The sequence below is a fragment of the Mustela nivalis genome (assembly GCF_964662115.1).
Source record: "Mustela nivalis genome assembly, chromosome: 12".
Taxonomy (NCBI): Eukaryota; Metazoa; Chordata; class Mammalia; order Carnivora; family Mustelidae; genus Mustela; species Mustela nivalis.
Window position 1 is genome coordinate 1147950 of NC_139031.1, and position 23554 is coordinate 1171503.

Genomic DNA, 23554 nt, shown 5'->3' on the forward strand with positions numbered 1-23554 from the left:
ACATGATGTGGTCTGTTCAGTGTCGCAGTCGCGTCTTAGGCAGGGAACAGAAAGGACTTTTCCTCTTAGGTTAGAGAAGCGACCTGATTGGGTTTCTCTTCTCCATCTAATTAGTCATCCCTAAACCCTGTTCCTCAAAATATTTCCATCTCCAGTGGGGTTCTCTGCTTTGGGAGGATTGCTGATAATTAAGGATGGAAACCTGGTAGGTCATTTCTCTATTAGCAAGTACAAGATGTTCACAGTCTCCAGTTAGGAAGGTGACTTGTGAAAAAGATTCACTCCGGATGTTCAAATAAATAGCCAGGATGTGAGGGTACTTGGGCCGCGACACCGGCCACCCTGGTGATCACCAGGGTCGACCCGGCACATGGGGCTGCCGAGGCAGGCGTCTGCTTCCTCCCTTTCCGTGCCACATGTGTCCCCCGCCAAAGCTGCGCTGGTCGAACAGGACCCCCCATTCCCACAGAAGAGGGCCCGGGCCCCAGGCACACGCGTGCCCGCGCTCAGGGGCCGCCAGACCAGCTCCACACATCACATGCGCGAGGATGCCAGGCAGTCAGGCCCAGGACTCCAGACATGCCCAGACGAGGCGCTGCTGGGCCGTCTGCCTTCCTTAACGAAAGTTTAAGGATTCTTAAACCCGAAGTTTAAAAATAAAGCAAGCAGCAGAATTACGTGTCTGGGTCTACGTTTGTGTGTGTCTCTGCGTATGGTTATTTGGAAAACGGGAAAGGGAGGATTCAGAGGTGCTTCCGTGAGCAAGTAAGGCCCAATGCCTTAAGATGCTAATCCCACATCCCACAGGGTGTTTGGAGAACGTGATCGCGACGTACAGCTCTAAGCTGGGGCGTAGGTCAGCTGAGGAGTTTGGGTGATAAGCATTAGGATTGCTAATGGCAAGGAAATCAGCACCCACGTGCAGCTAGGCTTCAATTCTCTAATGAAACTTCAAAAAAGTCTGGATTTGTTCCATGAAGGAGCGTTTTATCACTTTCGTTTCTTGTGAAGACAACAGAGCAGAAGAGTAACCAGGGAGGCAACACGTGTTCCTGGAAGCGCACCTCTCGTGACCCCGTGCGGAGACCGGGAGTGGGGGACGCGCAGCACGGGCTTGTTCGTAAAACCCAGTGCTCGGTCAGAAGGGACGTCCCGTGCAGTTCCGTGTTTGCAGACTGGGTCCTCCGCCCTGGCGTGCCCGTCCTCTGCCACATTCACGGAGAATGAAAATCCTGAGTCTGGTGGCCCCACACTCTGAAACTGAAACACGAGGAGAGACCGGGACCAAACCTCCGACTGTCCTTGGCTGCATTGAGCTGTCGGTCTCCTGACCCCGCACGGCGGCCTCCCTGCCCCTTCGTGGGTGGGGCTTCCTGGGCACGCCTTGAGTCTGCAGGGCTCAGATCGACTCCAGGCCGGGAAACCCAGCGAGCCTGGCAGCACCCCAGGCCCCCGCGCCTCGAACCCTCCCAACGTCTCACTTCCCACGGCGCTGGCCGGAGTCACAGGACGGCACCCGGGCTGGACTGAGGCCATTGGAAGCTCAGACTTCCTCCGAAGGTCAACACCGTGCCCTTCCTGGACACGACAGACTCTCAGATACTCTGACGGGGCCTCGAGGCCAGAGCCCTTCACCCTTTCCCGGCAGAGGAAAGCCACTGCGCCGGGGCTCCTCGGAGCACTCTTGTGACCTCGGGCCGCTGGGTCGCCTTGCGGGGCAGCTTCAGAGGGAATAATCGGGTGGACCACGTGCAGCCCCCACGCAGAGAGGCAGCTGCGAGGAGGCCTGGCCTGTCCCCACCCCCAGGCCCTGCCCTCTGGCTTAATTAGGTGCTGCCGCAGAGTGGAAGGACCTGAATGCATCTGTGCCCCCGCCGGCCCCTCGCAGCGCTGGGGATGTCCCCTGTGCTAGTCTGCCGCTGAACCTTTGTGCAGACCGCTCGCCCCCACTCGGCTTTATCCTTGCAGATCATTCCCATCTGTCAGCCTGCGCGGACCCCACAGCCTCGCCGAGCCTTCCCGCCCAGCCCGGGGGGGCCTGAGCTGCCGTCCACACCAGCACCCTTTCATCTGGACGCTCTGTTTGCCCTGACGCGGCCCTGCGCGTCCGTGGTCTCCATCACTCGCCATCTCGCTGGGCTTCCTTCCCCGCCGCGGCGCACTGAGACAGGCCTGGTCCCTTCCCTGCCGTGTCCTTCCGTGAACGTGAGGCCCACCCTGGGTCCCCGAAACACCCGATCTGCTTGATAACCGCGCGGCCCTGGGGCAGGGGACCTTCTGGTGCTCGATGGGTGCACGACACTAAGACACGGGCGCGAGCGGCGCTGGTGAGGGGAGGGTGTAGACCGCGCCCCAGACCGTCCCCGCCGCCGGCCAGCTCGCGTGCTGCCCCGACGTGATGGCGCCATGATGACAAACAATCAGAAGGCATTACCTTTTGAACAAGAAGGACCAGGACAGAAGTTTCTTACAGAACACCGCCCTCCCGCTCAGCCCGTGTCAGGCCCGGGTTGCTCTAAAGTTTATTTTTGACGGACTCGGTGACTTTGACTCGTCCGAGTTTGAACCGTGTGTAGGGGGCCGCCCTAGGCCGGCTGCGCTCACAGAGGCGGAGTCCACGGGGCCGGAGCCGCGAACTCGGAAGGCATCGGGGACTTCTCAGGATCGCTTGCGACCACGGCAGGAGGGTGACGGCTGCAGGACCCCGCACGCCTGGGGTTGGTGTCTGTCGTGCAGATGCGGCCCGGCCCGGCTGCTTGGGGCCCCAACGGCTGCGTGTCCATCCGAGGGGCCTCGTCCACAGCACAGCCCGCTCCGGGTTCCCGTGTGGGCCGTGGTTCCGGAAGCCCACGCCGAGTGCGGGCTGTCGGAGAAGGACGCTTACTGACACGATGTGCTTTCCCTCCTCTGACGAGTTAGATTTGTGTCGGGAACGGAGCAGAAGGCGAGGGCAGCTTTGGTCTTAGAGAGGCAGCCTCAAAGAAGAGTGGGTTTCAGGCACGTCACACGCGTGTGGACAGAGTCGCGCGTACTCACTCATGGCCTTCAGAGCCGCCCCTGGGGGGAGTGTGCCACCTGCAGGGGTCCCGAGACGGTAGGAAGCCTCCGGACTCGACAACGGTCTCGAGCTGCCTCCTGAGGCTAGACAGTCCCCAGGCAGAAGGATGACCTCTGTCCTCGAGTTCGGGAGGCGAGACGTAGTTCTTGTCCTGATGACGGGAGGACAGCACCGGATGGCCGTGCCGTAGCGCCCGCTGTGGGGTCGCGCCAGCGTGCGGGGCAGGGAGAGGGGACAGCAGTTCATTTCTTTCTGACCTGGGGCGACTCGAAGACCCTTCTAGATTCAAAGACTCCGGAAAAGTATTTTCACTTCTATAAGTTAAAATGTGTTTTTGAATTTTATTTTGAGAAAACATCGTGCAAAATGGGGTAAAATTACTCAATATTTCTTGGCAAACAGTGTTTATCATGGAGCTGTTTTGGTCAGGTGACGACTGTTGTGGAACCCAGCACTTACGTAACACAGCTGCACCCTGGACCAGAGGACACGGTGTGCCGCCCCAGCGGTTATGAGGGTGGCGATGGTGGGGGACGCCGCCAGCGCCCAGGGAATGGGCCAAGCAAGCAGCCGTCCTGCCCGGGTTCTGGAGCTTGGGTTGGGATTTGCCCCGGAGAAACGTCCCTTCCGTGTGGCATGGTGTGCTGTGTTGTCCCACGGTCCAAATCACCGAGAAGTCTGGTGGAGGTGGGGAGGGGGTGTCCCGAGATGGGCAGCGGTGGCCACACGTCACGTAGCATAGCTGTGACCTGGGCCCTCCATCCAGGGAGCAGGTGTGGCTCTGACCCAGACGAGGGATGAGCCGCCCAGGGTGCCTGCTATGGCTCTGACCCCCGTGGGAGGAGCAGGGAGGATCCTGTCTGTCTCCCAGACTGGCCACGGCCCTGTGTCCCCACAGTGTCTCCCACATGTCCCCATGTCCCCTGTGTCCCCCTAGTGTCCGCCCATGCCCTGCAGTGTCACCCAGTGCCCTCTGGTGTCCTCCTATTGTCCCCCAAGTGTCCCTTGGTGTCCTCCAGTGCCGCCCAGTGTCCCCCTCTGTCTGCCTGTGTCTTCCCTGGTGTTCTCTGGTGCCTCCCAGCGGATCCTCTGGTGTCTTGCTCGTGTCCTCCCCGTGTCCCCCCAGTGTCCCCCTCTGCCCCCCACTGTCACCCCAGTACTCCACAGGGTCCCTCTTCTGCCTGCCAGTGCCCCATGTCCCCCAGTGTCTCCCAGTGCTCCCTGGTGTCCCCATATCCCCCGTGTCTCCCCATGTCCCCCAGTGTCACCACAGTGTCCCCCCAAGGTCCCCTAGTGGTGCCTCAGTGGCTCCCCCGTGTCCCCTTGGTGCCCCTGAGCATATCCCTCAGTGTCGCCCTCAGTGTCCCCCGTGATCCCAGTGTCCCCCCGTGTCCCCCTGGGGTCCTCGAGTGCTCCCCGGCATCCCCCGTGTCCTGTGATGTTGGGGAGAGTCCTTCTAGCACTCACCGAGCTCAGAGCTCGTTTTCTTCCCACAGTGGTCGTCCTCAGATGGGCTGTTTACGCAAGCTGCGTCCCCGTAAACCTGTCTCCGCGCCCCCGCCTCCCCGGCCCGCCACGTGCAGCAGCCCCTCGCGGGCCCGCTCAGGTCCACGGGGAGCCTGCCTGGGAACCCCACTGTGGACGGGAATGGGGAGCAGACACACCATCCTTTCTTGATGCGCCTTTTCTTTTAATGGGACAGTGGAGCCAGGCTGACAGCCTGGGATGTGTTCCCTGTCCTTGTCCCCACACGTGTTCTAACACTTCACTTAGTCTTAATCCTACCGAGTGAGAGACTTCATCCATCCTGAACACCCCTCATTTTGGTGTTCCTTATCACAAAAGTCACACAGGCTTGATTTAGAAGAAAAAAAAATGAGCAAAATAAAAAAGTAAATAAACCTCCTGTCTTCCCGGCCGCGGGCAGAGGGTCTCCGTTAGGATCTCCGGGTGCCCTTCCGGGTCCCCCTGTGCTTGCTTCTGCGTCGGGGGCCCTGCGAGAAGGACCTCCCTGCACCGAGAGCTCCGGGCGGCCCGGGCGCCAGGCGCGCCGCCCGCCAGCCGTCCCGGGGGCCGCCCTCCGGGGGCTTTGTGCTCCATTGTTCGCTCTATCTGTGCGATCGCGCGGTGCCCCGTGAGCCGAGCGGGGTCCCTCCCCGGAGAGGGCCGGCTCCTTTTCAGCTCGCTCAGTGCTTTCTGCGGCCTGGAAAGTAATTGGCTCTCCTCCCTCGCAGCCCACCCTAACGAGCCGTCCCTCCCGCCCCGGCGGCTTTGTGCCCTCCTCTTCAGTTCTGCCCTGTTACCGCAAATCACGCTCTCCAAACAGCCCTAAAACTCCAGCCGCCCTTTGTGGACACACTTGGGCAGCGAGCTGCTTTGTTCCGATTGTTCCTTGAAAGGTACAAAGCGGTTTTTCTTAAGCCTTTGTCGTCTTGGTCTTTCTTTTGGCAGAATTTGGGAATGACAGGTCTTTTCTATCAGAGCGATTCCCACTCTCTGCAATTTTCCCCCATCAGATAAAGATTGGAGAAGTGAGACATTTGCATTATTATGTGTGTGGAGGGATTTCTGCCCCCAGAATCCTATTCAGCTTATTTTCTGCAAATTGTGTTACAAAGAAGTATGGGACCCTCCGGGGCTCTGCGGAGACACCCCGGGGCCTTGGCTTCCAGTAGCAGAGGGCCGGCGGCCTCTCGGGCGGTGGGGGCTGTGGGGTCGGGAGGCGGCAGCGGGCCTGCATCCTGAGAACGTGGGGCTCTCTGGGCTGACCCTGCTCAGAAGGGTCCCGCCCGGGGGCTGGGGAAGGGGGCCAGGGGGGCCCGCATGCGGGGGGCACTGGAGACAGCCCCGCGCCGCGCAGGGGCTGAGGCTTTGTTTCCTTGGAGAGCCGAGGACACCTGGGTGCAGGCACTCGTGCTTCCGCCTTTCCTGACAAACAAAGGCCCCCTCGGGCATCTCAGATCGTGTGACCCACGCTTCACGGGTCTACTTTGCGTCTACTTTGTGATCAGACCCTTAAATGTTGGGGCCTGAAAACACTGTTGTTTTCCTTTGTAGAAATCCCGTTCTCTGGTTGCTGCGGGAAGGGTGGGGAGAGGCCCCTTCTGAGGACAGCGTCCAGCGCCACCCTGGCTTCCACGTGGCCGGTGCTGCTGTGGTCCGGCAGGGCCAGCATCCCAGCGCTGGGGCCTGGCCTGGTGTCCTGACTCCGTCCGCCGGCCGTGGAACCGCCCTGCCCGCCCCCCGTGCCCGGGCCTGAGGGAGCCCGGAAGCCCGGCAACAGGGACAGGCCAGGGTGGCGCTGGGGGCCTCAGCAGCAGCCGCTTCTAGAACCTGCCTCGCCAGCTCTGCGCGGTCAGGAAATGGAGACCCGGGATGGGTCGAGCCTCTCATCCCCTATCATGCAGCTGGCAAGGAGCTGAGCGGGATCCCGACTCCCCGGGCCGGGCCCGCAGCCCTTGCTGTCGCCTGCCCCCGTCCTGGTCACGTCTGCACGTGGGTCTCGACACAGCCTGGGGGCTGTCTCCTGCCTGTGTTCTCCACCTCCACTGGATTTCTCTTTCCGCTGCGGGATTTTCCCTAAAACGCTAGTGATCTAGACGCGTGCTCACTGACCGTGGATGGCTGCCGTGGGAAGGTCTCCCATGAAACTGCGTCACCTTCTCATTGTGCACACACTGTCTCCTCGGGAACGTGAAATGGTCGGCATCTGTTTTCTTCTTCTTTTTAAATAAGAGTGACTTACCACTTATTACATGGCAGGGACAATATTTTCTTTTCTTGTTTTTAAGATTTTATTTATTTGACAGACAGAGATCACAAGGAGGCAGAGAGGCAGGCAGAGAGGGGGAAGCAGGCCCCTTGCTGAGCAGAGAGCCCGATGCGGGGCTCGATCCCAGGACCCTGAGATCATGACCAGAGGCTTTAACCCGCTGAGCCCCCAGGCGCGCCTGCATCTGTTTTCTCAAGAACTTTTTGTGCACCGTGGCAGGTGGGGGCACAGCAAGAGGGGACAGAGCGGAGATGCGCAGACGGGTGGACCCCCCAGAAAGACCTGGAACCCATCTCCAGAGCTGGATGGCCTGGAACTATGGAGCAGCACATTCCCAAAATAAGTGACTGACCCTTTCGCTCTCTGGAAAACCATTCTCTCATTCACGCCCGCACTGGCGTTTTCTTCCACATTCGATGAGCAAAGAAAAGCGATTTGGTGAAGCTCCCAAGGGAGGTGAGTCGTGAGCCCGTCGTGAGCTCTCTGTCCCGCAGCAGGTGCGCGTGGGACACGGTCCCGAGTAGGTGTGGCTCTCGGGTGCTCGGCACCTTGCGGCAGCATGACTGGGCCCAGGGCGGCCGACTGGGAGCCGTCTGAAGCGGGTCGCGTGACTTGCTGGCTGGCCCCACGCGTGGGTCTGTGACTCGGAGCCGTTGGACGAGACCTGTCTTTCTCCTCCTTCATAATTAACTGCTTCTCGGTGGTTGAATCCCATGAGTCACGGCACGAAGATGGTAATTGTCTTATAAACTCGAAGCGGTCAAGCCGAATGCCATTTTCATTAACGTGGTGCTACCCTGACCATGATTTAAAAACTGAAGTGGATTTAGTCTGGGTTTTAAACGTGGGAAGATTGTTGGTGTTTCACGAGGGGCTGGGAGGCTCGGCACTTCCTTTTCCAGCCAAGGGAAGTACATTTGGGAAAAGTCTGCGGTGCTCAGCACACGGTGTGCCCCGCACAGGCCGTGCCGGGGTCCCCGCGGAGCGCTGGCCTGGAGGGCGAGGGCTGTCGCGATCGTCCCGGTTCCCGCCCTGGGGGCGAACACCCACGATGGGCCTGCCTCTCCTTTCACGGCATCCACAGCCCGACCGCAGGGACCTGCCTCACGGGTGTTGGGGGTCCCCGTTGTGCTTGCTGCCGGGATTACAAATCAGAGGCGCTCGGGTGGCCCTGGGCCAGCCTCCAGGTTTCTTCCGGAGCTTGTCTGCGTTCTCTGTTGAGCGGTGCCCGTCCTCTCTTGCTCAAGTGAAACGCGCCCTGTGGATGGCCATGGCCCTGTATGTCAGACTGTCGCTTGGTGACGCGGTGCTTGTCCTGGCCGACGGAGTCTCTGCTCTGTCCTACACGGGCCCCCCCGCAAGCCTGACGGTAAATGCGGGGCAGGGAGAGTGGGGAGCGCTGGGGCCCGATAGCATTTCTGGGTAACGGAAACTAATGCTGCAAACTTCAAATTACATTTTAAATAATGTTTATGCCCAACCCATCGCTGCCACATCACAGCCTGTGGGTCCGAGAGGTCACCCCTCCACGTGTCTCTGTGTGACCTGCAGCTTCCTCTCCAGGTGCCGATGAGACTTTGACGGGAAGAGTGTGGCGTTGCCTACAGGCCGGTGGAACTTTCTGGTCTGAAGGGAGGGCAGAACCTCTCCCTCTCCCCAGGCAGCTCTGCTGAGAGAATCGCATTTGCACAGTGCAGGACCCTATGCCTGACCCCGACCTGACCCTGACCCTGCACCAGACTCAACCCTGCACCTGAGCCTGTGCCTGACCCTGGCCTGACCCTGACCCTGCACCAGACCCTGACTTACACCTGACCCAGCACCTGATCCTGAGCCTGAACCAGACCCTGTGCCTGAGCCTGACCGAGAGCCTGGCCCTGCCCTTGACCCTGCACCTGTGCCTGGCTCTGACCCTGACCCTGACCCTGAGTCTGCACCTGAGCCTGACCCTGACCTGAGCCTGACCCTGCACCAGACCCAACCTTACACCTAATCCTGAGCCTGACCTTGACCTGGCCCTGTGCCTGACCCTGACCCTCACCTTGACCCTGCTCCTGAGTCTGCACCTGACCCTGCTCTTGACCCTGAGCCTGTGCCTGACTCTGACCCTGACCTTGACCCTGACCTGACTCAACTGAGTCAGGCTCCAGTCTGCATTTTGTCTTTTAAAAAGAAATTCGATTATCTTTAGGAAACTTTAATTTTTTAATGTAATAGTACAGAGACTGGTCAGAATACAGAATTTCTATTGTTCCTTTACAAACTATAATCAACCAAAAGCAGTAACTAAGGGGCCTCTGGTGACTCCCTCAGAGAGGGCAGCGGGGCAGAGAGGTGGGTGCGGTCTCCACCACCAGGGTCCCCCAGAGGCAGCAGGCCTGGCATGTGTCCCCTCCTGGTGGACGTTTCCGCGAGGAGCCTCTGGCTTTGTCCCAGATGGACGGGCATGGCCTTGTTGTGTCAGCCCGGAGGGACACCCCAGAGGCCGGGGCTTGCCCCCAACAGTCCGCGGAGCGGGGCAGGCACTCGCAGCGCACTCTCTCACCGCGCGCAGGTGGTGGTAATGAGGCCCTGCCGCAGCCCTGGAACGCAGGGACGGGCCGCTGCTCCTCGCCTCGCCTCGGATTCGGAGGACAAGGCGGCAGAAGGCCCACGGTGCGCCACGGTCAGAGGAGGGCTGCTCCTCCTTCGCCGGGCAGAGCTCAGACCCCAGCCTCACAGGAGCGGAGATGGCGGCTGGTCCTGTAGGAAGCTCCGTCGCCGGAGCTCGCGCCTCGGCAAGGGCCGGGCTGCCAGGAGACCCAAACAGCGGGTGGAATTCTCTTCAGACACGTGGGAAGCCTGTGGGACCAGGCGGGCTGTGCACCTCAACTTCCCTCGGGGCCTCGGCTGTGCAGAAAGCCCCACCACTGGCCGCACGGCCGAACAGACAGACAGACCCGCTCGCTCTTCTCCGCGTGCTCCCTGGAGAGCCGACAGCAGCCGGAGAGTGATGGTACCAGGCGCCGCACAGTTTGAAACGTGCGCCGACAAGGGCCGATCTTCTCCATCGCTCCTGCCGCTAACGCCGTCCACCTGCAAGACGACCCTGGCGGACGGGTAGGGCCTCATCCCGGAAGCCCCCGCCCACCAGCCCCCTTCCCTAAAGCACCTGACAGACCTCATGGGCGCTCTGGGCTGGGCCACAAGGGCGGGGAGCTCAGGGCCCTGCTGGTCCTACTCCGCGGACCTGGCTGGCACCTGGGAATGGTATGCGCGCACAGCGAGAGCTGAGTAAGTTAATAGTCGCTGATCACAGGCCAGGCCTTGCTGAAGGTGAGCACGTGATTGTACTTAGTCCTCCAGAACCACGGGCTTGCTTGCACGGAGGAGGAACCCGGGACTCAGACAGGCTGGGGGTTTGCCCGAGGTCACACAGCCAGTAGGTGCTGAAGCCAGGACCGGAATCGGAGTTAGGCATTGTCACTCAGGTGCCCCAAACAGGGGAGTGACTACCTGGAAGCCAGGGAGAAGGGTCAAAGGCAAAGCTGTTCCGGCATCGGTCTCCTGAGCCCCGGGTTCTAGGTGGAGTCTCTGTTGGGACAGCAGAGCTGTGCACGTCTCCCTGGCGTCCGGCCCCTCCCGGCCCTTGGAAAGCCCAGCACAGCATGCCGGCTGGGAAGGCCAGGGAGCACAGCTGCCGGCGGCCACCCACATGGGGTTGGGGGGCTCACAGGCCTCCAGGGCACAGCGACCTCAAACCCAAGAACCCACTTCCACCCCAGCCCTCTGGTCAGGAGCCCGTCATTACCTCCAGACACTCCCTGTCTCAGCGGCTCCTGCGTTCATTATGCAGGAACAGGACAGCAGTCCGTCCGACGGCAAGACGGCCCGAGCAGGTGACCCCCGCTTTACCTGCACGTAAGGACATGACGGAAGAGGCCTCCTCGGTGCGGGAATGCTCCAGCTCTGCCCTCTGGGCCACACCAGGGCGACTGCCACACTTTAGGGGGCCGCTCTCCAAACAGGGTGTCCAGTGGGGGCAGGAGGGCTGCACTGCCATTGCAAGCAGGCTGGAGACCGTTTCTGCTCGGAAGCCTCCTTCTGCTTTTAAGAATTTTGTTCTTTAAAGACCTACAAAGAGCGCCAGCCCTGAGTAATACTGCGGAGTGCTCGGCCCGCGGTCGCAGCCCCATGGGACCGTGTGGGACGCCCAGTGCTCAAAGTCACCTGTCAGACCGGCAGGTCTGTGGGGACGACCTGCTGCCTCTTGAGCTCCAAAATTCTGCACTTTCTTCAGAAATACCTTGGAACTTGCCGAGCCCTGAGCGTTTGTTTCAGCTTAGAGAATTGTTTTGATTTTTTGGGCTAACATCTGCTGATGGATGTCCGAAGACTTTCTCTGCAGCGGGCACCACACGGCGTCCTCTGGCAACGAGGCCGGCACCTCCATTTTTCAAGTGGAAACACTGGGGCTCCAAGACCTCGCGTGAGGGAGGAACAGGAATCGGGGGCTCGGGCTCCTCCGTCTCCCCGCATGGTTGCAGGGTGGTCACCTAGCTGGTGTGACCGTACCTGGTGTGACGTTGGCTTCTCAGTGACCAAATCTCAGCCCTCCCGAACCTTCCTCACCAAGGGCACTCCTTCCGGAAGGGCACATCTGAACCCCTGGGCCGACCCTGGGTCGTGTTTGTGCTTCGGGTGGAGCTGGTGAATCTTGCAGCTGGACAGGTGAAACCATAGCATTTACCGAAGAAACGCCATTGGTATGATTTCTGCAAAATCAAGTAACATCCCGCGAGCATCCGGGGCGAAGATGTGGTCCTGGTACCACCTTCCTGTTGGAGTGGCCCACTGTGTCTGGGTTGCTTGGTTTGTGTGTGTGTTGTTTGTTTTTAAGGTTCTGAGGGAACCTGGCTTGGTTTTTTTTAAACAAACTCATTGTGTGAACACCAGGCATGAGCTGGCAAACCCTGAGGGCGGAGGGGGCCCAGGGGAAGTGCGCTTACCTTCCTTGCTCTTCCGTTCTGGGGCACGGCGGCCCTTGGTGTGAAGGTCACCCGTCCCTTCGGGGTGCCCACAGCCCTGCTCCGTAAGACCCACTGCTCTGGCGGGCGGAGGGGTCCCTCCGCGTACCTGTGCCAGGTGGCACGCACCATGTGGCTCCGGGCGCCCAAGCCGTGCCTCCCAGGGTTGCTGCGCTGGGCAGGCGGGGGGCTCTCTTCGCTGTGGTGGCTGTGGCCACGGGAAGGTCTTGAACGGCAAGGGCATGAAGCCCACGTGAGGGATAAGGAACAAGTGTAGGGGTTCTGGGGGCTTTAGCCAGGCCCTGGGGCACATTGAGCTCGTGGGGGCAGCAGGGTGCGACCCCCCACCGGGCGCCACCACGGGGAAGGGAGAAGCACCCCGGAGCCGTGCGGCTGTCCAGCACCGTGCCCCGTGAGTGCATTTTTAATTCCTCTCTCGGCTCAGATTCTCTTACAGAGTTTCTCTTGATATCATTTTAGTTCGGTGGCTCAGGTTACCGTGGTCGTTTCGGGGGCAAAAGGCTGGGATTCATCTGACAAGATGCAGGTATTTTGCTAGTGAGAGGTCAGGGGGGGTCCTGGCCCGCTCCCTGGTGACAGCCAGGAGCTAGTGTGCGCCCCCCCCCAGAGTCCCCTGCTTCTGAGAGCCGTCCCCAGCCGTGTGTTCAGACCCCGCCCTGCCTGGGGTCACCTGGGACCCCGTGGGGACCTGACAGCAGCTCTCTTCAGCCGTCATACCCAGGTTCTCCTTTTAATTTGGAGACTTGGTCTTTGCAGGTCTGGGCAGAGAAGCAAACCTCTTCCATTAAACCACAAACTTTCCTTTTTACATGTATTTTTTTAAAATTATTTTTATTAACATATAATGTATTATTAGCCCCAGGGGCACAGGTCTGTGAATCATCAGGTTTACACACTTCACAGCACTCAGCCTCCCCGATGTCCATCCCCGCCTTCCTCTGTCATTCCAACATAACCCATCACCACAGCAGGCCCAGTGTCCTCTTGTCTGCCTGTACGTGTGTGTGTCTGCACTCTGTGTCTGTGTACATGGGTATCTGTGTGTGTCTGTGTGTGTTCGAGATCCGTATCGGTGTGGGAGATCTGTGTGTATTGCGTATGTGTGTATACACACGTGTGCATCTCTGTGTGTGCCCGGGTGTACATCCGTGCACCTGTGTGATATCTGCGTGTGTATCTGTGTGTCGTGTGTCCTTCTATGTGTGGGATATCTATATGTGTGTGCATCTGTGCGCACATGCATGGCCACAGCGCAGACCCCCGTCTGCCCGTGGGCTCTCGGGTCGGGCAGGGCTGGGGGTGAGACCGCGGGCCATGAGGGCACCCCTAACCCACCGTCGCTGTCTCCTAGGAGCTGTGTCGGCAGCGCATGGCCGTGCGCACGTCAGAGCGCCCAGAGGCCCCGCATGCGTCCCGCGTCAACAGCGTCTCCTCGCAGTTCAGCGACGGGCCGATGCCCAGCCCGTCGGCACGGAGCAGCACGTCGTCCTGGTCTGAGGAGCCCGTGCAGTCCAACATGGACATCTCTACCGGCCACATGGTCCTGGTAAGGCTCGCGGCCGTCGCCGTCTGGAATCGCCGTTCAGGCCATGTGGTCTGGGGCAGGGGGAGAAGGCGCAGGGCAGGGATGGGGAGCTCACGGTGCCGCTCCTGCCGCATACACGTCCCCTGCTTCCTGCCATACACCGAGCCTACATCAGAAGTGCCAGCAACAGTGCGCTGGCCACCGCGGTGAGCCGGGCAGGCGGCCGGGAGGTTGGTTAAAAGCCCAGGGTGTCAGGGCACCCCTGACTCCGTCCCCCGCTTTAAGTGCAGTGAGTGTGAGCACACACACACAGGCCAGATCATGCGTGGGATTCGGCCCTGGGCGCTGTTCTCAGTGGAGGAATGCACATCCGTGAGCGCCTACTGTATGCACTGCTGTCGCTGAGCCTCCGACCAGGAGACGATCGTGGAGTCCTCCCCTCCTTGCGGCTCGCCAGGCGGGGTTTGGGGAGACAACTGTCCCTCACTTGCTGCTGCTACTTAACAGTGGCCGGGCGCAGTGGGAGGCACAGAGCCCTTGTGTGGGGGCCATGCTGTCCATATTCCTCCTGCCCGTCTGGCTCCCGGTCCTGTCCCTCCCCAAACCCTCAGAGGGCCACGCATGGAGAGACAGATGCTGCCCGCGAAGGGGGCTTGATGTCTGACCGTCACCTAGAGAGACATTCACAATTCTGCTGGCTTTACCGACTGTCTCCTGAGGCAGAACACCACGCTCCCGGACCCTCAGGCCATCTCGTGCCCCCATCTCGTGCCTGCAGAGCTGCCGCAGCAGGCCGTAACACTCCTCCCAGAGACCAAACATTCAGGGACAGCTGGCACAGCCGGCTCATGGCCCGTGATGCGGTGGCAACACTCCGGACCAGGCAGACCGTCTTCGCGGTCCAGTGCGTCCCAAGCATCCAGACGGGCCCTGAACATCATGTTTGTGGTCTTTAAACATGTATTTTTTGTGGTAAGTTTCCTTATATGTTTCTGTACCAACAACATATGCTGGCGACCTTGGACCACAGCCCCAGCGGCCTGGTCCAGTTAGAAAGCGGCCACTGCGAACTGGGGCTTCACAGCAGACTCGGGCTTCCCCGGCCCTGGAAGTCGAGGAGCCGCGGCGTGGCTGTCTGCTGAGGCCCCTTCCCTGTTCCGAGCTCGTACCATCTCGCCACGTCCGCCGGCCCCGTCCCGTGTTCCCGCGCCGCCCTGCCCCCACCTCTGCTCTAGCAGCCCGAGCCTGTGGGGGGACACGGTCCGCGCACGGCCGGCCCGCGTGGCGTGGCCAAGGGAAGATGACCGGCAGGGAAGATGACTGCCGGGTGACCACTCGCCCGACCCTCCCCGAGGAAACGTTCGTGTTTGTCCGACAGCTACGTTGTGATCTCCCGGAACTACACGCCACAGACTCGGAGACCGTCAGGTGAATTCCGCCGGGGCCCGACCGATCCCCGGCACCAGCTGCTCCACGGGTGTCCCGCAGATGTGACCTTGTAACTCACGGTGTGATGGAACCCACGGCTGTTCACCTCTGGACGACAGGGTGGGAGCAGGCGGCACCCCACGGAGTCGGGAGGGAGTTGGCCGACTTTCCCGGGAACCATACTCGTCGCTAAACCCCGGGGCCGGCGTGCGAGATGGGAACGCCGTCTCTGGCCGAGGACGGAGAGCGTGTTTGAAGCAAACAGTGGCCTGGGAAGTTAAAGGGCCAAATGTGGACCCCTCGGGCCAGAGCCCTGTCAGCAGCCGCCGACCCAGCGGTGGGGCTGACCCTGAGAGGAGCGGACCTGGGGACGGGGCTCCCGGGGAAGCGGGTTGACCTAGGGCCAGGCTCCCTTAGGGAAGGGGCCCTCACACCCCAGCGTCTCGGGTCTGGTCACTTCCTGCTGTAGAATCCAGGCTGCCTGGGCAAGGTGCAGTGATCTCCTGCCTGGACGCCGCAGGAATAGAATTCTGGGGTTTAACACTCCATCCAGCGAGCAAAAGGACCCTCAGAGAGGAGACTGCTGGCCGCGGGCTCTGCATGGAAGCACGGAGGTCAAGGGCTGACGGGTCGGGAGACGGGTCACAGCCACTACTCCGTGATGACAGCACTGAGGGCACTACCTGCTCATCCCTGGGCAGCTGTCATGGTGTAGAAGCTGAGCCCCATGTGCCCGACGGGAAGGACTAACACCCCTGGCCAAGGGGTCCGGGGTGGGTGGGTGACCCGCCGAGAAGTGAGTCAGGGAGCATGTGTTGACCGAGGCCTGGAGACACCACAGGGTTGAGACGGGAGAGGAGGGGCTGGAGCAGGGAATGGCGAAGGAATTCTCTGGTCCCTCTCGGGAGCTGGTTTCCTGTGCAGGCCCAGGGCCTTGGAGCCGCCCTGCTGGGGCACCAGAGGTCGCTCGAGAATGGGGTCCCGGCAGGCCAGGTTCATGGACCCCAGCCTTCGGCGAGTGGAGGGGGCGGCAGTGGATCTGGTTTGGACGTAGTCTTGGGGCCATGGGGGGCGCAGGGTCCAGTGGAGGGGGACGCCGTGCGTTTGCAGGAGGCAGGGACAGCTGGGAATGGGGCCGTGAGGCAGGAGGCCCCTGGCAGGTCTCTGAAGAACTGTCTGCAAGGGAGCTTGGAGCACTGAGTCGGGGGCTGAGAGCAGAGCGCCGGAGAACACGGCCCCGTGAAGCCGACCTTACGAAGCCTTTACAAACATCCCATCTTGAGTACGTGAGGGGGAGAAGATCAAGAATCCCCTTTGCATGTCGTTTTTAAGAGGTCTGTCCCATAGCCCATCTGTCCTCAGAAGTGGAGCCTGGCTGTTCTGTAGATGCCGAGAGCCGGTCCCCGCCCTGAGAGTCATCGAGGGCCAGGAGCCTGCCCCGAGACCGGTGTGCAAGCGCGGCGCACGGACGAGCCGTGAACAGCCGCGAGGGCGCGTCCGCCGCGTCCGCCGCGTCCGCAGCACGGTCCCTCGCTTCTCCCCTGACGAGAAGCCGGGGTGCCGGGGCACAGCCGGCTTCGTGCTTTCTGCGTTGTGGAGTAAGGAGAGGGAAGCTGGCTGAGGAAACAGCGCTGAGCCCATCAAAGGCAAGGACTGTGAGGCTTGCACCCCCGTTACCCGGAGACAAGAGGCCGCTTGCGTAACGGCCGCTGCCCAGAAGCCATGCAAGGGCAAGTGATGCGTGCCCGTGTCACAGATGGAGACCACAGGACCGAGTGCTGCTACGTGGAAGTGAATCTCCCAACATCGGGAAGGACGAAAGGCCTCGCGTCATCAAGAACGGGGGAACCAGCTGCAGCAGGAGGTTTGGCGACCGAGGGCTGCAGAAAGCCTACGAGGGGCCCAGAACATCGTGTCCACCGTGGGGATGGCCCAGGGGCTGGCAGAGCTCCTCCGCGCCCACCTTGCCCCCAGCAACCCCGTCCTGCGTGCCCCACATTTGTTCCGGAGCCTTGATGGCCAACATTTGCACCTTGAGTGGTAGCTCCTCTGGCCATTCCTGTCTGACCAGCCTCCGCGGCTTTATGCTCCTTCGTGTTGTGGATGGCGCAAGTCCCTGCTCACCTAGGAAGGCCGGCTGGAGTTGCTCGGGTGCCGGACTGGGTGGCGGGCGGGGCCCACGGGGATGCTGGCCGGCCTTGGGCGCCTTCATCCTTAAAACCAGTACGTTGTGGTCTTTCTAAAAGGACATGCTTCTGCGGTGCCCCTTCCCTGGCCCTGCTCTCTAGGCCAGAGCGAGTGCCCACAGCACCCTGGAAGCCATCCTCATGGTGAGGGACGGGCCCCTTCCCCAAAGCCAGCTGGAGACCTTTTGTGACAAATAAGTAACAGCCACTCAGCACCGAACACCGTCCTGCACGTGTCCCGGCGTCTGAGAGACGGCTCCACGGGGCACTCGCGGCCGACTCTGCTCGTCTTCGCGGACCCATGATCTCCTGTTATCCCACGTACAATAACTTACTTATTTTATACTGCTGAGGGTGATTTAGGCAGTTTTCAAATTTTGCACTTCAAACAAACAGCACAGTGAGAAGCACTGCGGGCTGCATTCCTAGAAGACCGTAGGTCATGGAAGAGGCCTCTTGTTTATTTGGAGACGCATCAGCAAACTTCCTGTCAAAACACGTGACTCGCAGACAGTCCCACCAGCTCTGTAGAGAAGGGTGCCTGTGTCCCCTACCCTGCCGCCCTGGGTACTGGCCACCCTTCGTTTTTGCTCTGGGATGTGGAAAAGGCTGCTATTATAAGGCAGTTTTAATCTGCATTTCTCTCATTGTGCATGAGATTGAGGAACGTTTCCTGCATTTGGGAACTACTTATTGGTCCTTGCAAGAATGGCCTCAGAAGTGTCCCTCAAGGCCTGTAGGGCTGCCGGCTTCTGAAGCCCACTGAGGACGCGGTCTGCAGGTTTGCATAGCACGAGCCGTGGATGCCCACGGGAGTGTACTGCCCTCGACCCCATAGGGAAACCAGGTTACTCTTGTCTCTCCTCTGTGTGGCCAATGTGACCCCCCGTGAGAGAGACTCTGCTGGCAACTGACTTGGTCAGAGTTTCAGTAAGAGCAACAGCGAAGAGCCCTCTGCAAGGTCACCGTGGGACCGAGGTCGGCACCAGCAAGTCAGAAGGCAGGCAGGCTCCGCGCCTTAGGACGCGCGTCTCCTGTGCACGGGAACGGGCCCAGTGCTGTCAGCCGGGCAAGGTGCGCCATTTCAGTTTCCAAAAATAACTTGTCCGGTGACATCAGTGAGAAGAGTGCCCCTGAAAGGCACGGGTGGCTGGCTGCTGTGGGGTCTTTGGGCCTCGGAGGACCCGTTCTGGGGGCGGACAGGGCAGAGATGTAGTTCCTCACCTCCTGGAGGCTGCAGATCTAGGATCCAGGTGTGGGCAGGGCCGGCTCTGCCGAGAGCCGCTGTCGCGGCGTGTGGACGGCCGTCTTCTCCCCGTGTCCACGCACGCTCGTCCCTCTCTGTGTGTCCGTGTCCTGATGTCCCCCCCTTACCAGGACACCCGTCACATCAGGCCTGGGCCATCCTGGGGGCACCTCACTTCACCTTCACTACCGCCTTGAGGCACCTTCTGCAAGAACGGCCACGCCCTAAGGCCTGGGGGACGGGCTTCTGTGCTAGGAGGAGGCGTGCGCCACAACGAGCCCAGACACCTGCTGCTGCTTGAACTGCCCTGTGTCTCCTGCAGCTTGAAGCAGGTGACAGGCCCCGGTCTTTCCCGTCACCGTCGTGTCCCCCGTGCTCTGCAGGGGCTCAACCATCAAGAACGTGCTCGTGCCGGGCTCTGCCTCCCGAGAGCTGTGCCAGGACCAGAAGGAGAGGCTGCCAAACCACTCGCGGCTCCTCCTTCCAGGCACGGCTCCGGTTTCCCTTTCTGAGCCGAGCCTCCGGCCCGCCGCTGCCCCTCCGGGAGAAGGCAGCTCTGCAGGCCGCCCGAGGCTCCTTACACGGCTGGGAAGTTGGCGACGCTCATTAGCTTGGTTTTGACACAAGGCAAAGAGTGTCGCTGCTGTTGTTCAGTCTTTGGGGGGGGCACGGATTTACTATATTTTTGATGGGGAGGTGTGATTTGCTGTGCTATTTTTAAAAATCTGCTTTACTGTTCGGAATGCTAGGGTGATACTAGCACGTGTCCCCCGCCTGTTAGATCTTCTCGTAGTGAGTAAACTGGGGAAAGCAGAGTGAGTCAAGTCAGGGGCCCAGGTGTATCTGTCGAACTAAATCAAGTATCAAACACTAAGCTCGGCAGTTAGTAGGTCTACACGTTAACATTTATGAGGGGAAGAAATCGAAACCGATGCCCCAAACCGGGCCCGGAGTGCGTTCCCTCGCATCCACGTGAACGGGAAGCACTTCCTGCGGGCCCAGCGGCCTCACACCCACCTGACAGGGTGAGCCAAGAAGGGCTGCGTGTCCCTCTGGCCTGTTCAGCGCCCCCAGACCTCTGAGGTCGGCAGGCAGTGCGAGGAGGGGCCGGCAGAGCGTCAGTCCACGCCCGGTGGAGCGACGGACTGTGCATGCCCAAGTTACCGTGGAAGATGAACGCTCTCTAAGAAGGAGTTTGGGGCATGGCCCCAAGCCTGGGGTTCCACGAATAACCCGCGCGCAGACAAGCATCCGTTAAGTTCACTCATCTCGTGTCCTTAGCGTTACGTGCGGCTCGTGGACATCACAGGGGTCGGACGGAGATTGTCTGAGCCCACGTGAAGCACATGACTGGTGTTTACAATCTCTGCAGTGAAGAGGGGCGAACGTCTAGGAAGCACTGAATGCGGCCAACTGCCAGACCGTGCTCTGTTGCTGGAAGCCGTCCGTCGTAGAAATGCGGGTGGCGGGGAGACTGAGGAGGGGAGTCGGCCCTGAGGGGTACCAGGCGCAGTGTTAGCCAGGGAGGAGCCGCTGTTTGGGGTGGGCGGCGGACGGAGTGGGCACCGGCACGGCTCCTCGGAGCCCCGAGTCCGGCCCCGGGGCTGGAGTCTGTGGCGGACGAAACAGGGAGTCCGCGTGTAAACCTGGACCACATCCCAGCCAGAGGGAGCCCCCGCGTGCGGGCCTGGGCTTGGTCCTGACATGACTGCTGTGGTTTCCTGAAAACAGAAGTGACATTCACTGGTTCACTCCACTTGTGTTCATTGGCTAGGAGGTGAGAGCGACCATGACAAACGGGCCAGGAATGTTCTTTATCACTCCTCACGCTGGCATCACAGATCTGCCAACGGGCAAAGTCTCGCTGACATTCCTTCGTTCCTTCAAAAGTCCTGCTGTCTTTGATGCCGTAACTGTTGAGAAGATTGATTGTGACCAGCCCCGTGGCTGCCTTTTGGGCCTCCCCACGTTCTTCCTGAATCCTACACCTCTGTCGTCCCAGATTCTTCCTGCGCCCGCTCTGGGTGCAGACCTACTTTTTTTCCTTTGGCCCCAGCTTTACTGTACTCCTCCCTCGGAGAATCCCTGTTGTGCATGGGTCCCCAGGAAGGACAGTCACTCACAACTGACGTGGGACGGTCTGTGCTCTCTGCTTTTGGGGAAGCATCCGTCGTGGTGCTCCCAGGGCCCTCACGTCTCTTCCACGTGTCTGCACAGGTCTCTTGTCACCCCTCCACCCCCGTTCCAGGGCACTCCCTCGGGTCTGCTGTCCAGTTTGCCTGTTTCTCTTCCGCAGCGTCTAATCGATATGTGACCACCCATCGCACGGGTAACTCCAAGGGGCGTCTTCTTCATTTGTGGTTGATGTCTTTATTCGTTCTTGAATCTGCCTGCTATACTGTTCCCTCTTCAGTCCCCACTGCAGTATCTTCAGTCATTGTAAATCCAGGATTTGATGGTTTCTGTCTAATGCTTCTGTCATCCAGGTTCTTCTGAAGCTGATCCTGCTCTTGATGTGTTTGCTGAGTTGTTTAGGGGGCGAGTTTGCTGTCTGCTGTGTTCCATCACGTCCAACTTTCAGAACTTGGAGGGTGTTTAACTCGAGAGAGGTCCTGGGTCACTTTGCCACACAGTCTAGGTTCCCATTAAACCAGGACCATCTTTGTATCAGTTCCTCACCCGGAGATTTTCAGGCCGCCCACGTACTGTCTAATGTGAGCCTCCGTCTCATTGAGGCCTGTGGTCCAAAGCCTTCCCATTCTGGATCCATGTGCAAAGAGACATGCTTTCTTGTGGCGTGAGCAAGCCCTTTCCCTGGGAATGAGTTCCTCCCAGGGTCCTGGGACGAGGGGCTCCCACATCCACCTCCTCACCTTCCACCTGGCAGGGTTTCCCCAAGACCCCTCTTGGACAGCAAGAGCAAGACACCCTGGGTCTGAGGGGCTGGAAACTACACGCCCCACCGTCTCTCAAGGGCTTGAGGGCCTGCAGGTCATGAGCTAACCAGTCCATTCACCACCTCATTCTGGATCTCCGAGGACGTCCCTTCATCTTATGGGGAGCTGACTGTGCCGTTTATGCAGCACTTCTACGTGCTCACGGGGAAGGCTCCTCGGGACACCTCACTCCTCATGCCTCTGGGAACATGAGACTTAAAGCAGGTTAAATGTAGGGAACACAGGGAAAACGCACAGCCCCGTTTGATTTCACACCGCCTTGACAGCATCTGAGAGCCAACTTCATGTTCTGCATTATGAGGAAGACATGATGGCAAGCTCTTGTCAAAGAAAGCCTGACGGTGGCCTCATTCGGACTGGTTCCCACGCTTCCCCCACCATCTGCAGGCAAAAGGGTTACATGCTTCCAGAAGTGTTCCCACACCCGTGCATCCAAACTAAGCCGTCCGTGGGTGTGCACTGCCCAGAGTCTTGAACCCTTGGTGCCGACGGATGGTGGCCCTGGAGGTGTTCCAGATGGTACCTTGTTGCGGTGACAATAAAGACAGCTGTGGGCAGGGGTGGCTCCAGGCTCCATGGCTGCACTCACGGGGCCAGGAGAGCGGGTGGTGCGATGTCTGACAGCGCACTCTCACTTCACGCATCAAACCCAAGAACTCATGGGCGTGGGATGCGGGCTGTCCACTGTCGGATCGGCAGCTGAGCTGGAAGATTAAAAATATATTTGATAGTCTTACCTCTAACTTCTCAGCCTAAAAGTGAAGATATTTTCTGATAGATCAACTCACTTCTCTTTGCTACTTTGAGCTCCTTGTTTCAAAGACATCGACGGAGGACTGAAGCCCATCAGCTCCCAGCTGTGGTGGCTGACTGATTGCTGCTGTTCCGAGCTCCACACTGTGTGTCAGCTGTCCTGCTGCCGCCAGGACGCTGTGGGAAAGTCAGGGACACTCGGGCTTCTTCCAGGGGAAAACAAATGCGGGGTCTTCTGTGAGCTGCTGGCATCTGCGCCGTGGGCTGGTCCCCATTCCTGTTTATTGCCCGCAGCACGTAGCCTGTTGGTTCTAGGACAGCAAAGCTCCAGAAAACGCTCTGGACCCAAGGAGCGCTCTCAGAATTCCTGCAAGCGTGTCTCGACAACGTGCTGCGGCAGGAGCCAGCATTGCCCGTCCACGCCTGGGAGGGAAGTTCTGTGTCTGTGTGGCAAGCCGACGTCACCTCACTGCCTCACTGCGACTTTCTGTTCTCCCTGAGCGCTCCCTCAGGAGGTCACAGCAAGGACGTCGTCATCAGTGTGGGGTGCCCAGTGCTGCCCAGGGAGGACCTGCCACCTGGGGGTGGCGGGGCAACCAGCCCCTCCCCCTCACTCCAGGGCTCTGTCCTCAGACCGCTGTTGCCGTGCTCGTGTCACACCACTGAGGCCGTGTGAATTTTGTAGCTGACCCTCCACTTGGGGACGGTAGGTGGACAGCCGTTCAGTGCGTGAGTCTGCTGGCCCACCGCATGGAGACACAGCTCTTTAAAACCTGCTTCTGAAGAGCTCTGGGAACCAGTGCCGCCTGAGTCACGGACGCCAGGGTAGACAGAGCGGATGGGTGATCCGATTCCTGTATCTCACCTCCTCTCGCTGAGTAGCAGCCACTGGGTAGATGTAGCAGCGGCCACCAGGTGCCCGCACTGCCGCGTAGACGCAGCAGTGGCCATCAGGTACCCCCAGGTCCAGAGATGGCAGTGGGTTCCCCTGGTTTTGGAGACCCTATTTTTCTACGAGAATTTGTTAACAGAGGCCTTTTCAGGGTTTGGTTGTCCTAGGACTGCATTTTCGTGACATGTTTCCTCTTGTGTCCCTGTCTTTGTGTTTCCTGTCAACTCTTTGGAACCCAGCGTTGGTTTCCTGCTGGATTTTGTACATGAATGGAGTCTCTACATAACTTGCGTCTTTAGGTATTTTTTGTATGTCGAAGGGACATGGTTACAGCTGAAATCAAATTCTCATGTTCTCATTTAATAAAGAGCATATTAATTTATATCAACAGGGACTTGTTGTAAAACTCTTTGCAAACACATTCTTTCACATCGCTGAAGTAATCTTAGAAATAAGTAGAAATGTGGCTTTGTCGGGCGGCTTTCTTCTCCAGTTAAAGTGTTCTGATTTCTGTTCTACATCAGAGTCCGAGAAACGTGAACTTCCTTTGTAAAAGTTAACATCAGTGTCTGCGCAAAACCGTAGTCAAACTTTGATCTTCCAGATGGAATGATTTACTTAATGTGACACACAGAGACTTGGCATGGGGGAGGAGAGAACGGGGACCGTCGGGTCCCGGCGTCTCTGCGGAGTCCCTCTGACTCCCGGCC

The 23554-nt window shown here is 59.6% G+C and overlaps 1 protein-coding gene across 3 annotated transcripts in view; it reads left to right on the forward strand.

Annotated features, from left to right (window-relative positions):
* PTPRN2 (protein tyrosine phosphatase receptor type N2) overlaps positions 1 to 23554 on the forward strand; it is a 684967-nt gene that overhangs the window by 595221 nt on the left and 66192 nt on the right. For all 3 annotated transcript variants that reach the window (XM_082692928.1, XM_082692930.1, XM_082692929.1), the window contains one exon: positions 13209 to 13403. In XM_082692928.1, coding sequence (XP_082549054.1) covers positions 13209 to 13403 — 195 coding nt within the window. The remainder of the gene's footprint in view (positions 1 to 13208; positions 13404 to 23554) is intronic.